Source organism: Berghia stephanieae, chromosome 4 (assembly GCF_034508935.2).
Source record: "Berghia stephanieae isolate SIO BIC M18660-M18661 chromosome 4, UCSD_Bste_1.3, whole genome shotgun sequence".
In the NCBI taxonomy this organism is placed as follows: Eukaryota; Metazoa; Mollusca; class Gastropoda; order Nudibranchia; family Aeolidiidae; genus Berghia; species Berghia stephanieae.
The window spans coordinates 51,016,054-51,033,595 of record NC_088363.1 but is presented as its reverse complement, the minus strand read 5'-3'; the positions used below and the strand labels follow the sequence as shown (position 1 = coordinate 51,033,595).

Genomic DNA, 17,542 nt, shown 5'->3' with positions numbered 1-17,542 from the left:
TAAAACCCTTAAAAACAAAACAAATAGGCATGGACTTTTGATATATCAGTGCTAATGGTTTTTCTCTGATCTGCAGAAATCTGCACCCTTTGAGTCAAAGGAGAAGTTTCCTTCTTTTTTAAAATTACATCCCCCCATCCCCGAAATCAATTTCAATCAAATGCACTGGCATTGAGACTTGATGTGTTGTGGAACAAATAGGTGCGGTTTCCCACTCTCCAGAAGTTAGCTAGAGTACCAATGATAGTTTATCTTCTCAATTGATCTAAAAGTGGGGGTTAATGCAGTAAAAATGGGGCTTATAGGCTGTCATTCAGAATTTTCCTCCTTTTTCCACTTTCTGTCACTATCAATATTGATATATGATAATATATGCCAGGTTAGTAGTATTAATGGATGAATGCTGTAATGTCAGCATACCTGCCTATTATAATGGACCGTCCGTAATTGTTACGGAAGTGTAAGGACAATTACGGACTTACGGAAATAGAAGAATATTACTGATACAAATGGTCGCAACTCATCGGTAGACACAGTGCAGTGTCGAAAGTAGGTCATCAATAAGCATATTATTATTGCGGGAGTCATCGGCAATGTCCAGTCGAGCCTAGTCGGGTTGGATTTTAAATATAAAAAAGGGTGTATCTATCATTATTTTTGTTTGCTTTAGTATTACTGAATTTTGACCATTGGTTACTGATGAATTTTGTATTTCTTACTGAATTTGAAATTTTCAAGTAGGCAGGTATGTGTCAGGCATTCATTAATAGGTTGTTTTCACTGGCCATTTGCTGACACCCATCCATTTCTCTTTTGTCAATTTTATTTCAGGAAATTATTGATACAATAAATAATAATCAAGTTGTTGTCATTAGCGGAGAGACAGGCTGTGGAAAAACCACACAGGTACATTTTATACATAAAGAATGCGTTTAAAAAAAAACAATTCTCACCTCATGAAGGAGTGTTTTTTTTTTGGGGTTTTTTTTTTATCGGTGAGCAGTCGAAATTACATAGTTTCTAATCATTCAATAAAAACTGTGATTTTTTATATAATGCATTTGCTACTTAGTAAATAAGTAAATATTTACACTGTATATACCACCGTTTATGCAAAATGGACCAATTTTCAAATGGCTTAAGAAATGGGCTGGGGATGGAGAAGTCTTGCTGTTCCCTTATTTCTGGTTGATGTACCCTTTGTGACTAATATCCTGTTCAGTGGGTAGCAGGCAATTGTTACTGTCCATTTAATGATTTATTGCTAAAGAAATGGGGATTAACCTCTGCTCTATAGGTCTCATGGCTTTTAAAGACTACATACCACTGCTTATTCACTAATAATTATATTTTTAAATATTTTTTTCTTTTGCTTGAGGAAAGACACGTGACTTCCAGGATTTTATTTTCTCCAACAGGTGCCTCAGTTCATTCTAGATGACTACATTCAGGAAGGGATTGGATCTCAGTGCAGCATTATTTGCACCCAACCTCGGAGAATTAGTGCTATATCCGTAAGTTGGCAATGTTTACAATTATTTGTTATCACACAATATTCGGATCTGCCTTTTATCAGGGTTGCTGATTTTCTGTATACTGATGCAATTCAGTAAGCTTAAAAAAACTTTTTTTTTCTCAATTCACTGGGTGAGTCAAAAGCTCAACCATACAGAAGATGAGCCGATTAGATAAGAAACCGCGATTGAGTAAGCATCAGTATTAAAGTCAAATCACACATGACCTATTGCTTTCCCCAACCGTAATGTCATTAATTGAAAATAGGTACATAGTGTCTTTTCTGGAGTATCGTGTTCAGTTTGGCGTCGGTCATGTGGTAACATATGTGTTCGGTAAATTTTTTTCAGCTGAATTTGCAATCCTGATTGATACATTTTTAATTGGGATATATATATATTTTTAATTTTTTTTATTCAGATTTGCATTGATTAAGCAAAAGTTTTAGAGAAAAGGATTGAAAATATTGTATTTTGCTCACAAATGGATATATGATCACTACAGTTCACTGGGAAAGCATTTTAAAGTAATAATCATATTAATAAGAGTAACAATTCTTGCCTCTTGTGTTGATACAAGTTTATGTCTTTAAATTAGGATTTAAAAAAATAAATAGAATTTTTGTTTTTTGCTCAAGGCAGGTCTGAATTTTGGGCAAATTGCATGATGCACTGATTATTTATTCTTCACAAAAACCGTCCGTCTGCAGTGTCCATTGGTGATTATATGCACCTGATTTTGGTTGTACAATAATTTTTTTTAAATTGTTGTTGTTTCTCTTGTTCGTTTAATTTTAACATATTGATATATTTTCAAACAAGTTTTTAAAGTTTATTTTGTTAAATACCAAATTGTTTAGACTTGATATCAAACAATAGAAATAGAAGGAAGTTTTTTAATCTTATAGATAGAATGGTGAGTTTTTTTTCTAAGTGAACAAATGTCCACTATTTAAGGAGAAATTATTAAAATTTTGCACTGTTTCTTATCATATATTGTTATATCGTTTTAACTTTTTTCAATGAGAAATACCAATAGTAAGTTTTCTCACTTGTAAGATTTCAACATACATTTAAAAAGAAGTTAATTGTGATCTACATTCAGACACTGCAGAGTTTTAACAAAAATCAAGCAAACAAATAATTTCTCCAAATTTGAAATACAGCCGTTGTATTTTTATCCCCTACACTGTCGTCTTTTTAGCTTTCATATCATAATATTGTTCCATATTAGATTTTTTTATCAGCTTAATAAAGGTTGGATCCAAAACTCTTCTTATAAATTTTGTCCTCATCCTCCCACCTCAAACCTAAAGCTATTTTTCGGTCAATCTTTTAAATGTTCTAAAAGGTTGCAGAGAGAGTGGCTGCTGAGCGGAGTGAAACAGTTGATGACAGCAATGGCAACAACAGCATAGGATACCAGATTAGACTTGAAACGTAAGTAGTTGTCACTCTGCTGCCTGCTGGTGTCATTGAGATGATTTTTTTCTTTCTTCTGTAGCGTGAAAAAAATGACTAAGATTATTGTGTCTGACCTTTTAAGAAATATTGAGCTTGGTCAGTGACTGATAGTTATGGCAAATTCTTATCCCAATTTTATTTGTATGCTATTTTAATTGTTTTTTTTTTGTTTTTTGTGTGTTTTCTCTTTACAATTTTGCTTATATGAAATGTTGATTTAAAAAAAATGAAATATTAGTATGACAATACTGGTGGAAGTTTAAATAAAAGAGAGAGAGGACAATGTCTGTGTAGAAAAAGTTGGTATTAGAATCCATGCTTTTATTGAGTCTTGAAAATCAACAATAACAGCAGTAGTACCAACAATGAAACAAAAACTTAGAAGCAAGCATTAGATGTTTTGTTTTTCATTAAAATGTATTTTTGATTTCAGGAAGCGTCCGAGGACACAGGGCTCCATTCTGTTTTGTACCACTGGTATTGTTTTGAAATATCTGGAGAAAGACCCGTGAGTTGGATTCTTATTATTTGCTATGCCACCTAATGGGAGCTTTTGCTACCTTCCTTGATTTTTAGAATTTATGGGAGGGACTTTCCTTTAATTGAGGTTTCCCTGGAAAATGGAATGAATCTTTATTGACATTTTGATAAGATGTTACATATTCAACTCATCTCATGCAGAATTATTTTTTTTAATTCTGTAATCAGATAACTTAGCTACTGTAATGATAAAAAATTTGTTTTTTAAAATCAAAAGCTTGGAAGTTAAATTGAACTGGAGAAGCAAATTTTTTTAGATGGTTTCTTTTCGTGTTTGTTCTGTTACATATGGAATAGTTTAATATGCAACTTTTCTATTTATAATAGTACGATACAAATTTGTTGTTTAACATCATTTTGTTCTGTAAAGTTTCAAGATTTTGATGTCATTAAAAACAAAAATTATTGTTGACCTTTGTATACTTATAGAATAAATGAACATAACCATAATAGCTGTAGTAAAATACGAATTTTGTAGATTCTTCATGATCTAAGATGTGAAATTCATTTTTGTTTGTTTTTTTTTTGTTTTTTTAATGATCCATACCTTAGCTTGATTTTCTAATCTTTTCTTGTTTTTGTCCCTCAGGAAATTAGAAAGGGCTTCTCATGTGATCATTGATGAGATCCATGAGAGAGACTTACAGTCTGATTTCCTAATGATCATCCTGAAAGATTTGCTGTTAATCAGACATGATCTCAAGGTCATCCTGATGAGTGCTACTCTGAATGCCTTTATGTTTTCAGAATACTTTGGTAAATTTTGTCAATTATAGTGCAGTTATAAAGTTTCTGGAATATCTTGTTTTTGTGGGGGTTTTTTTTTGGTCTCAAATATGATATCTATTTCATAATCAATATTCAATGCTTGTCATACCATCATTGAGTGTAATGAGTTGTGCTGCCGTTATGCGCCAGAGGCCCAGCACATCCATCATCGGCATTGATTTTCTTGTCCGAGTTTCTTCTCGTAGATAGTCTGTCATCTGGGGGGAGGAGGATGCTTCATCGTATAAAGAAACAAAGAACATCATAAGCTCCCTGTTCTTGACTTGTCGGAATGAGCAACATCCGAACTACAACAGAAATGACTCATTTTATCAGTAAACCAAACAAGAGCAGTTCATAATCTTCAGGATGCAAACTGGTCATAATGGATTAAACCAGCGCCTCCAAACCAAATTCAAGGTGGGAGCTACAAGTCAGTGACCCTGTGGAACAGGAAGTGTGACAGGTGAACTCATCCTACAGAATTGCCCAACCTTCTTTGCCCTTGGGAGAAAATACTGGTCACCGACTGCCCCAACCTGGGAGATCTCAAGAGCATTTACGAGTATTACTCGACACCGTTGGACATTCATCTTGACAAGACATTTGACTATCCTCTAAATTGTGGAAATTATGATACAAAACTGGAAACTTTTGATTTCTTTGAACCTGTACCTGAGGAGGAAGTTATGTTGATTATAAAGTCTTCACCAACCAAAGCGTGTTATTTAGACCCTGTCCCTGAACTTGTGTCTCATTATAGACCTTGTATATCATTAAGATCAAATGATATGATTCTTATGACAGAGGTTCTTTGTTTCACAACAAATCCTTAAGAGTAACAGCGCCAAAGTTGTGGAATTCCCTTTCATATTAATACCCAAAATGGTGAAAATTTAGATACGTTTAAAGAGAAATTGAAAACTGAATTATTTAGAAGAGCTTATTTTGACAATTTAATGTGCTTTATATGTTTTAAATTAGGGTAGATGGTATAGTAATACTATGGAAAGAGTATGCGTATGTGTATGCAGAGATGTTTCTGTTTGAGTGTACAGGTGTATGTGTGTTAGTGTGTAAAGTAGTTTATATAGTTTGAGTTGTTGTTGAGCGCCATAGAGCACTTGTCAGGGGATTTAATGGGCGCTATATAAGTATATTATTATTATTATTATTATTATTATTATTATTATTATTATTATTATTATTATTATTATTATTATTATTATTATTTGTGGTCTAGTGGTATGGCACTGGCCTACAAAACTGGTAGTTCCCTGGGGTTCGAGTTACTCACATTCTCTCACCACTCTTAGGTGTTAAATGAGTGCCTAGTCAGTAACAGTGTTGTCTCCATTGACAAAAAAAAATTGTAATTTGTCTCACATGCATTTTGTCTTATCCTCTATTTTTAGTGTTGCTGTTGAGCATGTTTAGTGGATGTTGTGATGTGTAAAATCTTAAATTTTTAACATTTCTCTTCGATTTTCTGAAACTTACCCATTTCGTGAGCAGTCATCGTCTACTTATGACATGGAATGCTCTTCCCGAATCATGTGTGAATGCCCTTGGATACAAATACTCAGAATTGAGTGACTTTGTAACATTCAGATTCAGATTAGTCTGTATCATGATACAATAAAATGGTCCTCATTCAATCTGCAAATATTTAATTCCGAAGTGTGAAAGTAACCAATGAATTATTTTTTATTTTTACAGGCAACTGTCCCATGTTGAATATCCCAGGATTCACTTTTCCTGTGAAGCAATACTTTCTAGAGCAAATTATCCCCATGACGCAGTAAGAGAACCTTTCTAAAAAAATCTCCTTATTTAGAATGAAATTCGGAATTGATTTTATTTACTCTAAATTATTATTTTATTTAAAAACAATAAAGTAAAATGTGAGCTACATTTTCAATAACATCGACAAATTTTGCAGGTGTGTTGGGTATTCCTTTTATCAGAAGAGTGGATGATAGATTAGATACGAAATACAGTTTGGATGAATGTGAAATTTTCTCTCATTCATCCAAATTATATTTGATGAATGATTTGTTGTCCAGTGAACGCGTGAAACCTTATACCATTTGTTTTTTTATTTGTAAATTAGAGCTTTTGGTTTTCATTCTCTCGATCTTCAAGCAACATTGCATTTTGTTCTTATTTCATTGTGTTGTAAATCACAATAATTTTAAAGTTTTAAAATGTTGCATTGAACCAGTGCAGCTATGAGATCTTGTGGTATGACACTTGCCTTCAGTCTGGATTGTCCAGGGTTCGAGTCCTGTTCTGGACGATGCATAGTTTAGTCTTTGGAAAAGGCTCTTTACTCACATTTTCTCACCCAATGAGATATTCAGACCTAGCTGCTACTACGAAAATATACTAGAATTACGACATTTTGGTTCCAATCTCAGAACTTCATGAGTATCTCAAAGTCATCATAACTTTTTAAAAATGAAAGTTGATGCCAGATTGCATAATTTTAAGGATTTTGAAGTGTTATTATATTACCTGTGAAAGTAAATTATTGATCTATAAAGTTAGTTATAGCGACTACAATTTTTACCTCCTAAAAACTACAAATTTTGGATTTTTAAGTAGGCAGGTCCGCATACTGCAGGAGATAGAATCTGCAATTGTAGTCACCCATCTTGTCATTGATCATGTTCAATCCCTGGTGAAGTCAGATTTATTTTGGACTACGTAGACCACCCATTAGGGATTTGGTAGCTGGGTCTATTAGGTCTGGAAGAAAGTACTTTGCTATAGTGTAGCAAGCAATCGTTAATAATATATATTGTATATTATCTGCATAGTACTATAGAAACTGGGATTAAATCAGCTCCATGGGCCCTTTAACTCTGAAGAACTACCATTCCCAAAGGGATTCAGGAATGGGGCTGGGGGTGTGTGAAATAAAGTATCTTAAATTTGTGGACTTAAAATTAGGAATTTGGCCTTTAGGTCTGACCCTCTACCACTGAAGCTACTGAGCCACAGTCTGATACCCAATTTCATCATATTTTATGCCATCATACATTTCAATAAATTTCTTATTCTTTTTATATTTTGCCACTATTCATTTATTGATTGTTTTCTTTTAAATGAATTTATCCAGATTCACACTGGATCATCGTCAAGAGCGTTATGAGAGACGGAGACCTAAAAAGAAGATGACTGCAGCAGAGGAAGAATTTGAAGAAAGCTATCAAGTTTGGTGTTGCAATCAAGCCGGAAAGTAAGTTTGTTTTTTTTACACACATTTTATGACTGTGGGTTTTATTTTCTTTTACAACTTGAATTGATATAACACTAAATTTTTAACTAAATCTGGTGGTCTGGGTAGGTGCTTTAAGCTTGCTCTTCCCCCTCTGTTATGGTATCTTATCAGAGAAATATGATAAACACTGGCTGTTTCCTCTATCAAGCCATTATATATTGTCCCTTGCAATATCCTTCTCTCTTTTTCTCCTAGAATGTGACTATAGCTGTTACATTAGCCTAGCAAGGTTTTTGTCGAAACGGAAATAGAAATAAGGTGTTTTTTTTTTGTTTTTTTTATTTGCCTTAGGCTTGATTGTGCATTTCAGGCCATATATTCTAATTTTTGTTGTTGTTGTAGTAAATCTATTTTTGCTCATATAGTCTGGTGACAAAGGAAAGGAAAGGTGAGAATTAAGAGAGATGTTCTTGTTTGCTCATTTACAAGGTTTGTTTTAGATGAGATGGGATGCTTCCATTCGTTTTGGGGGTTTTTTCCCACAAAAATCATTTAGCATCTTTATCCATTTTTTGTCTTTGTTTTTGTTTTTTTCAACCTACAGATACACACCACGTGACATTAAAACATTGCACAGCTTTGACTTCAAGAGAATCAATTATGACCTAGTCCTTCACATCATTAAGTACATCATGAGCAATTCAAGGGTAAGTCGAGCACATTTTTGTTTTTGTGTCTTCAGACCTATCATGATCCTCTGCCTTAACGGAGTTTGTCTTCATCAAAGATCTTAAAGAGTGTTCATGAAACATGTCTTTGACATTATTGTCTGTGTGGGAGTTAAATCTCTTTTAACAAAATCAAACAATATTGAGCGCTGTCAATAATCAGACTGGTGGCTGATCAAAAAACTCTTGACCCAGTATTGTATTCTTAGGTAATGGCAATCCACATATATTGAACCCTTGACTCGGGTGTGAATGGGAGAGGCGAGAGCTAGAACAAAAAGGATGCTTGACAGGTGACTTGTACAGTGTAAAGTGGAAATTTTTGTTTTATTTAATTGACGGGTAAACAAATGAAGCATTATGAAGTTCATGGACCATTTGGAAATAAGTTATAGAATTGTTTACATTTTTTATTTATTTTTAAAAAATCAAAAACATTTATACATCACTTAAAATCAAGACTGATGGCTGAAAAGTATTTGGCAAGTTGGTTAGTAATACGAAATGGAAACAAATAGAAACGTTCGTTTGATAATTAGGCTGCTGCGGGGAGTGGAGCAGATTATGAAACAATCTGTAAATAAATAGGCATAAAAGAATCAACGAAATTGTCGTCACTCAGCTCTTTGTTATTGTGTTTAGCCAGCCATTTTTATGAGTAGTTCTCACTAAATTCTATCATTCTAACATTCAAGGTTACACTTAGTGTGTGTGTTGGTACATTATACCCGGTTGGCAGATGTTGTGAGTGTAGCATCAATACAGAATTTAATATCTTTGTCATTCATTCTCACTGTTTCAGGATGGAGCCATATTAGTCTTTGTACCAGGCTATCAAGATATCAAGACTCTCAATGAAATTATTACAAAATACTTCAAGTCTATTAAAAGTGAGGCAATTATTACATTTAAGAAATAGATTTGGTAAAAATATTCAATGATTAAAAATGAATGAATATTTTAAAAATGCATATCCTATACAAACTAATGATGTAATGTTAGGTCATTCGTCTTAAGCTGATATTGTATTTCTGAACACGGTTTTGAAAAATCACTGTATCGTTTTTGTTTCTCAATATATATTCATAAAATTAATCTAGTTTACGTATATGGATTTGTTTTATTTGTGTTTTGAATTGGAAAGAAATCCAATGAAGAGTCTAGAGATACAAACCTACAAAGAGTGGCGCATTTTTTTTTTGGTGACCACTTGATATATCAAATGAATAAAGCAAATTAAATAAATTTTATTTTGATTATTTAAAAAAAAAATTTTTTTACTTTCAGATTTGCCAGGAATTAGAATTATTCCCCTTCATTCTATGATGCCAACTGTCAATCAACGTGAAGTTTTTGAGAGGCCACCACCTCGTGTACGCAAAATTGTCATTGCCACAAATATCGCAGAGACAAGGTCAGAATGATGGTATTACTAAAAAATAAGCACTTCAAACATTTACATGACTTATGCCCCTTTTGTTCTCCCATCAGGCTACATTAAATTAAAGTTCCATTCGATATAGTCGGAAGTCACATTTTTATTTAGTCCTTTACTAAAATGTCCATGGAGCCGGAGAGTATTGATCTTCTAAGGCTCAAGTGAAAATTTACAAATGCCCAATATCCTTTATTTTCTAGTAGAACATTGGGGTCACTTGCGATCTAGGTGGACTCAGTTCTCTTGTATACTAAAGACAATAATAAGTCCTATGTAGAGGATCCCAGCTTGTTATTGGGGCTGTTTCTCATGCTCATTTAATTGAGTTATTTGTGTTGATAGCTATATGTTGTCTTCTGACCTCCCCTGGTGGGGCAGCGTGTCCTCTATTCCCCCATATCTGTTTTCCCTTTCCACTTTGCTCTTTATCTTTGTTATAGATTGAGATTGCTCGGTTTCTCCTGGTTCTGGTAGGGATCCCTAGCTGAGGGAGAAGCAATCAGATGTATGGTGTCTATTTTTGAGAGATATTTTTTCCTTGCAAATAATCTTTCTGATATTTACTATTATAATTTTTAGTTTTAAATATACTGTCCTTTATAAGCATTTATGTATACTTGTAATAGGATCCTTTACTTGTACCAGGATGGGACCTTTAGATAATATCAATATAGGCGCATTGTCCCCTTTGTCTTACTTTTTCTATGGAGCTTTTAATTTAAGATCTACAACTTTTTCCCTATCATCTTCCTTTGTCGTGGTGTTGAAATATCGTATGTGGCACTAGCGCTTTAAAATCCCTAAAAAACAGTACATTATTAATCAAGTGAATATATTTCCAAGAATCCACAAAGCAAATTGGTACAGGTACTGTGAATAATGGTTATGAAAAGGATGATGATCGGATATAGTCAAGGAAGACATTAGAACAGGTATTTGTTGTGAATGATACCATTTTGTGGATAACACAAGCTTTGATACTGGTATACAATCAATTTCATTCACAACGTCATGGATTCTCTATATTTGAGAAAGGACTAACTTTTACTTTTTAAAAATCTATCCCCAGTATCACCATTGATGATATTGTATATGTTATCGACACTGGCAAGATCAAAGTGAAGGGATTCAAACCAGAGATGAATCTTGCCTCACTAGAGCCTCAATGGGTTTCCAAAGCAAATGCCAAGCAGCGATCAGGACGAGCTGGAAGGTAAGCAACGGTTCTTATGTTTGCAATAAAGGTGCGACCCTGAAGAAACATAAATAAACAGCACAAAAATATCTTGTGGAATTTTTTGAGCACCTAGTTGTCTATGGCATATCCTAAAACTCTTTAAGATTGTTAATCCTAACCTTGCAAGTTGGCAATAAAGCTGTTTCAGTCTGAAGAAATAAAAACAAATTTACCAAAAGCATCTGGGCCAAATGTCAATATTATGTCATATGAAATGCTGCTCCCCTATGTTTATGATTATTATATCTTTTCATACCAGAGTTCAAGCTGGTTATTGTTTCCACTTGTTCACAAGCTACCATTTTGAAATGGCTCAAGACTACCAGCTCCCCGAGATGCTCAGGACAAGGCTCGAAGAATTATGTCTGCAGATTAAGGTAGATGTGGAATAAGCTTCTTGTTTTGGTAGTTATTCCCATGGATCACAGGCCATCAGCAAGCAGTTACCAACTCTTATCTTAGCGATATTCTCATGTTCTCATCAACTGGTTCCATAATTTCATTTTCATTCATGATTAAAATGAGCTTTTAAATAGCCACACGACTTACATTTTAAAAGAATTTTGAAATAATTCATAGCCATAACAAGAGTGGAAATCCTGCATTTTAGTTAGATGGATTTTTTTTTCTAAAACCATACCAGATCATATTACTGTTGCTTGTGGTGGTTCTATGCCCTGTTCTTCTCTTTTCAATTCTGTATCAAGCAAGTTTGTCATAAGATCACACCTGAAACAATGCGAAGCATATTGACCATGGTAAATCTGTGGAATTGCACTATACAAATCTTCATATTTATTTATTTCTAACTATGTACTGTATTTTTCAGTATTAATGTAGATATCCAATTCTCTTGGTTTTTTTATTATCTGCAGCTCCTCAAGCTTGGACGAATTGTCCCTTTCATCTCCAAGGCCATGCAGCACCCATCCACAGAGGCAATTCAACACGCTGTTAACACCTTGACTGAAATGGTAAGTGGGATTTTTTTTTTCTTTTTAAAAAGAAAATTTTTGTGCACATTCTTCCATTAAAACGAGTTTTAAAATTGTCATTGTTTTTCTTATAAATTTTATTTTCTGATTTTGTCTTGTGGTACTATATTATTATAGTATTTAAATTTGAGTCAAAATTGAAGAAAAGTAAAAAATAAGAACAGATCATGAGTTACAAAATCATAATTCTTAAAAAGGTTTGATCTGCCTTTGATATGAATGCCTTTGCATCTTCTTTTAATCTGTATCTTCATGTAAATTTTCAGATTGTTAGGATTTGCAGGAAAAAACCTTCATGCTGATAGGTTCCAGTACTACGTTCTTTACTATATGATTATCACATCATCATCGTCACCATAAAAAAAAATTCCACTTTCTCGTCATAGAGGTTCCAGTACTTTCTTCTTTACTATAAGATTATCATCATTATCACATCATCATCATCATAATCATCATCGTCATCACCATACAAAAAAAAATTCCACTTTCTCGTCATAGAATGCCCTGGATAAAAATGAGAATCTGCTCCCCCTGGGTTACCACATAGCCAGAATGCCCCTAGAACCTCACACAGCCAAGATGATCCTGTTTGGTGCCATGTTTGGTTGTTTGGACCACATTCTCACTATCGCTGCCAGCCTCAATTTCAAAGATGCATTTGTCATTCCTTTGGTAAGGAAATGTATCTGATTTGTCAAATTTATAGCTGATGTTAGATTGTTAAAAAATGTGTTTCCATTGATGGTTTTGTTAGTAGTGGTATTTTTTGTGTTTTTTTGGTTGTAATTTTTGTTTTTGTTTTGTGGGGGTTTATTATTTTTAGTTTTTGTTTTTTGATGTTGCTGATCTTGTTTATTGTCATCAGTAACTCAAGAAAGTTCATGCCGTGTAAATAATATTTTTTTCCCAAAAAATAAAAGCTGTCAAATTTATTTTTGTACATTTTTATTTTCAGGGTCAGGAAGTAGAAGCAGACAGATCCAGGTACCGTTTTGCCAATGGCACGAAGAGTGACCACCTTATGATCATAAATGCCTATAAGGTTGGTTTACTAAACTAAGATTAAAAATTATTATTTTTTCATCTTTTTTTTTTCTATTCTCTTATGATAATATAGCATGATTTCCATTTTAAAAAAATAAAAAATTATGGTTTTATTTCTTCGTGATCGAATACTACTGTAGTGCATTTATGGAAATCGTTTAATCATGAAATCAATGCCAGTTTGTAAGCTGTCTTTTAGTTGGAATGTATTCAAATTATAGAAAATTCTGTTTCAAGTCCTTTCCCTGGGTCGGGTTCCTTACCTCCCATAGTGGGTAGGGAGGCACTTAAGGTATCTTCTATCTCCCTATATCTATTTTCCAACATACTCTCTGTCTTTGTTTTGGAAGAGATAACTTGCTTTTGTCCTGGTTCTGGCTGGGAGGGAAACAGTCAAAGGTATAGATAGAGTTTAGGAAGATAATATTCTTTGTCTTGTAAATCTCTCTCTGTTATGCACTATATTATTTTTGTTTTCATATATATGATTTGTAATCATTTGAGTGTATTACTCTTAATGGGGACCTGTGCCTGTGTCTGGATGAGACTTTTAGGTGGTCTCAAACTAAGTACACTGATAGTGTGCTTTTGGAATCTACATCTTTTCCCTTTGTCTTCCTTTTTCTTGGGTACTAAAATTGTAATTCTAGAACTTTTTACCATCCCATTTTCTTCCTTTTTACTGGTGCTGATATGACCTAAATGTGTTGCAAGTGCCGTAAAACCCTTAAAAACAAACAAACAAACAAGCCCTTTCCATTCCATCCTTTTGGACAAGAGAGTCGATTGTTGCTGATATCACCCCTTTGTTTAATTATTTAATATCTTTATAGATGCTTTGTATTTTCTCTTTAAATGTCCACAGACTAGACTCTCCTCTCTAGTCAAAAAATATTGTTCAGGGTGGGTAAAATGTTTCAGTACACTTGATTGAACTCGTTTCAGATTTGTCCTTCATTTCTAGCAATAAGTTTGATTATCATTAGCTATTACATGTTGGTTGTAATCTTCAAGCAAGATATAGATGCGATTATTTTACATCAGTGTCATATCCACTGAAAAAACAAACTGAGGCTCCTTTTATGATAAATTACAACTGCTTTTAGGATTGTGTCGGAGAAAGTAGGAAACGAATTCAATCAAGTTTTCTTAAACATTTTACCCACCCTGAACAATATTTTTTTGACTAGAGAAGAGAGTCTAGTCTGTGGGCATTTAAAGAGAAAATACAGAAAAAATATGACATGAAAACAACAAAATAGTGAAAAAGTCACATCAGATCTCTTTCTTGCCCTCTAGATTGAACAGTGTATCATGATTCATTTTCCTTTATAAGTTTATTTTAAAATTATCATGCAACTATATGGGACACGCATAAGTATAAGTGAAACTATAATGGCACCTCCTGTTTAATATGGATATTTATTTTTATTGAAAGGTCTCAGGGTTTGAATCCTGATGGGGCTTTCATTTTTTTTCTTCTAATTCATGACTCCATTGATTTTAGTTTTTTTTGGTAATTTTTTTGTTTTTTGTTTTTTGTTTGTTTTTGTTTTTGTCTTTGTTTTTTCTATGGCCTGAATAGTCTATTTTGCAGATTATAAAACAGAGAGGGACAAGCTGCCCTAGAATTGTGTATGAAATGGATGTCAAACTAAAATGTTAACATTTTTTTCCAGGGCTTTGAAGATAGATGGGAGGACCAGTGTCTGGGAAACTATTGTTGGGATAATTTCTTGTCACTTGATACTCTTAGGGTAAGTCTTATGTTTTAAAAATTGAATGTTATTTTTCAAGCTTGATAACTCAAGTTTTTATAGTTAATTTTTTAAATGGAAAACCAACACACAATTTTCTAAATTACAACAGGCATAGCCGCTAATACCTGATTTTTGGGATTCAAAACTTTTGAGGGGAAAAAAAGGTGGGGTTTTTTGTGCACCTTTGACTTCTAATAAAAAAATTCTGAGTTTAGGTAATCATCCATTTTTAACAGTGTAAAAATCTTGTTTTTCATTCTTGTTTATATGATTGGTAGCTTGGGCTAGGTCATCAGATTTGAAGATGTGTACACATATTTTCAAACCCAATTTATTTATTTTATATTGAAACAAAAAGTAATATTTATTACGTAAATTTCTATTTTAAGATTTTAAAATGAAATTATGATGATGATATAAATTGTTTAGGTTTTAGATTTTAAAGCGCAGCATTTTATGGGGTTATATGAATAAGGAAGTGAATTAATTCTGGGAGGGGGGAGGTAATGAATCAGAGCTGAAAAAATACCTTGCTTATAATATCAAACTAAACAAGTGTGTAATATCAAAACAAATTGCACATAGTAAATTAACCGGTGAATTCTTTAAGTAAAAAAATTTATCTCATACCGTGCACCATTAATGCATTTTATTTCTTCTTTTCTCTCGCCCACTCCCTTCCATCACACACAAACTTAAACACTTGCACTCACACACTCTTTCCCTCCTCCTCCCCCCCCACCCCCCTACTCATGCACTCACATTCCCACACACATGCATATTCAAATCCTCTTACTCACATACCTACACTCACTCATTTACGTGTGTGCACCCTCACACATACACACACACACACACACAAATACACATGCACACACTTACATAAACAAACTACAGCTTCTCAAGAACATGAAGAGACAGTTGGCAGATGTTGTTTATGACCTTGGTTTCATTGAGACAAGAAGCCCAAAGGATCCGGGAGCAAATGTCAACAATGGTAAACTTTTGTCCTTTTTATTTTGTGATAGGCCTTTGGGTAGGTGGACATCCTGTCCCCTCTGGGAATAGAAAGGTGTATTATACCAAAACCTTGTTAACTTTGATAGGCCTTTGGTTGGGTGGATATCCATCCGCTCTGGGAAGATACCAAAGTATTCGTTAACTTATATCATGACACTTTCCTAGAACTATGTTACAAGTTAAGCTGACAATCAATAAATGGAAATGAAAAGATTAGTTTTTGTAAGAGGTGCTCAAGGAATCTAATAATCCCATTATTTGAACCTTTGGGTTGTCGCCTTGTAATGTGACATAATTTTTTTGTTCATTTACAGGCTATGAGTTTACGAAGGCTACATCTATACCCACTCTTCAGATGCTTCTTGAATAGGTTATATATCTATTTTCCCCTTCTACTTGGCATTGATTTCTTCTTGTGGAATAAGACTTATTTAATGTTCCTTGAGCCTTGTTTATGAGGATACTTAAAATAATAAATTGATTTTAAAAAGTGTCTAACTCCCATTTGTATGACAGTTTAATCCCTTTGCCAACTGTCATACAAAGGGGAGTTAGACACTTTAATCCCTTTGCCAAATGGGAGACAGTCAAATATATGCTTCTTTCTCCAGGATTTTTTTTGTCTTGTACATCAAATCTTCATGGTGTAAGTTATTGCTTATTGCTATATAAATTAATAGACCTTTTTGAGCTCATTTCATTGTCCTGATAGCTCAACACTGTGCGGTTTGTGATCTTGTGGTATGACACTCGCTTTCGAATCGGAAGGTTGTGTTTGAGCCTCGCTGTAAAGCGTTTGATCACGCTTAGTGGATATTGCCCTATATAAAAGCTCAAGTTTTTTTCCCCACATGCGTTGCTTCATGTGCAAAGGGACTGAGACTGATCCTGGGGGAAGTTTAGATTTGTTAGAGGACTAGATGATAATGCTATCAACGAGAAAAAGATTTGAAGATGGGATGCCAATACATGATCAGAAAAATTTCCTGAAATCTGTTCTTCAATATTCAATCAGTTTATTTGAGGATCTTATCTTGAGTCTATGCTAGAAAAGAAACAACCCCCTTACCCCCCAAAAAAACCCAGAAACGAATGTCCATGTCTTTTCATAGATTTGAAGCATATTTATTTATTGCATTTAATAAAAACATATCAGACATTTTTTCTTTTAAAATTGTCTAAACTCAACTCTTCATCATATTCTATAGTATACTAATTGAGCCAAGGTCACGTGACCACAAAATAAAAGAATGATTATAGGATAAATTTACAGGGCATTGAAAAATTCTAACAAGTTCTGAAGTAGTTAAACAGCTTTTTAAAGGTGTGTCTGGGGCATACTTGACACTGTTGAAGAGACATAGACTTTATGATATTTTTGTTGATAATTTTTTTGTAGCAAAAAATAGCACATGGTGTGTTTCAATTATTGATGACAAGAAAGCAAAACGTTTTACCATGATAAAAACAAAACTTTTTTTATTCAATACCTTTTGGTATAGAGCTTACAAATATTATTTTTCTCCATTATCAATATGAATCATCTTCCCAGACAATTCAAGCATGCTGAGGGCCATCCTATGTGCTGGTCTGTATCCAAATGTGGCCCAGATAATTCGAGTACCCAAGAGTCCAAACGCACGGGTCAAGTAAGCCAAACCTCGCGACAAATATTAGACTAATAATTTGTTATAAGATTTGCTCTGATGGGCACACTGTGCCTTCTGTATGTTATGGATATTGAACTTGAACTTGAAACACATGTGATCCACCATATCTATCCAGTATTATGTCAGAATGAATTAGGT

The 17,542-nt window shown here is 33.7% G+C and overlaps 1 protein-coding gene across 4 annotated transcripts in view; it reads left to right on the top strand.

Moving 5' to 3' along the window:
- The window catches only part of LOC144970770 (ATP-dependent DNA/RNA helicase DHX36-like), a 37,762-nt gene that overhangs the window by 13,977 nt on the left and 6,243 nt on the right, over positions 1-17,542 (top strand). For all 4 annotated transcript variants that reach the window (XM_078910774.1, XM_078910772.1, XM_078910773.1 and 1 more), the window contains exons 9-26: positions 832-906; positions 1,419-1,514; positions 2,866-2,954; positions 3,412-3,486; positions 4,108-4,274; positions 6,006-6,087; positions 7,411-7,530; positions 8,117-8,219; positions 9,043-9,130; positions 9,528-9,654; positions 10,748-10,891; positions 11,175-11,292; positions 11,791-11,889; positions 12,409-12,582; positions 12,866-12,952; positions 14,634-14,711; positions 15,612-15,711; positions 17,287-17,383. In XM_078910774.1, the coding sequence (XP_078766900.1) occupies positions 832-906; positions 1,419-1,514; positions 2,866-2,954; positions 3,412-3,486; positions 4,108-4,274; positions 6,006-6,087; positions 7,411-7,530; positions 8,117-8,219; positions 9,043-9,130; positions 9,528-9,654; positions 10,748-10,891; positions 11,175-11,292; positions 11,791-11,889; positions 12,409-12,582; positions 12,866-12,952; positions 14,634-14,711; positions 15,612-15,711; positions 17,287-17,383 (1,919 nt within the window). The remainder of the gene's footprint in view (positions 1-831; positions 907-1,418; positions 1,515-2,865; positions 2,955-3,411; positions 3,487-4,107; positions 4,275-6,005; positions 6,088-7,410; positions 7,531-8,116; positions 8,220-9,042; positions 9,131-9,527; positions 9,655-10,747; positions 10,892-11,174; positions 11,293-11,790; positions 11,890-12,408; positions 12,583-12,865; positions 12,953-14,633; positions 14,712-15,611; positions 15,712-17,286; positions 17,384-17,542) is intronic.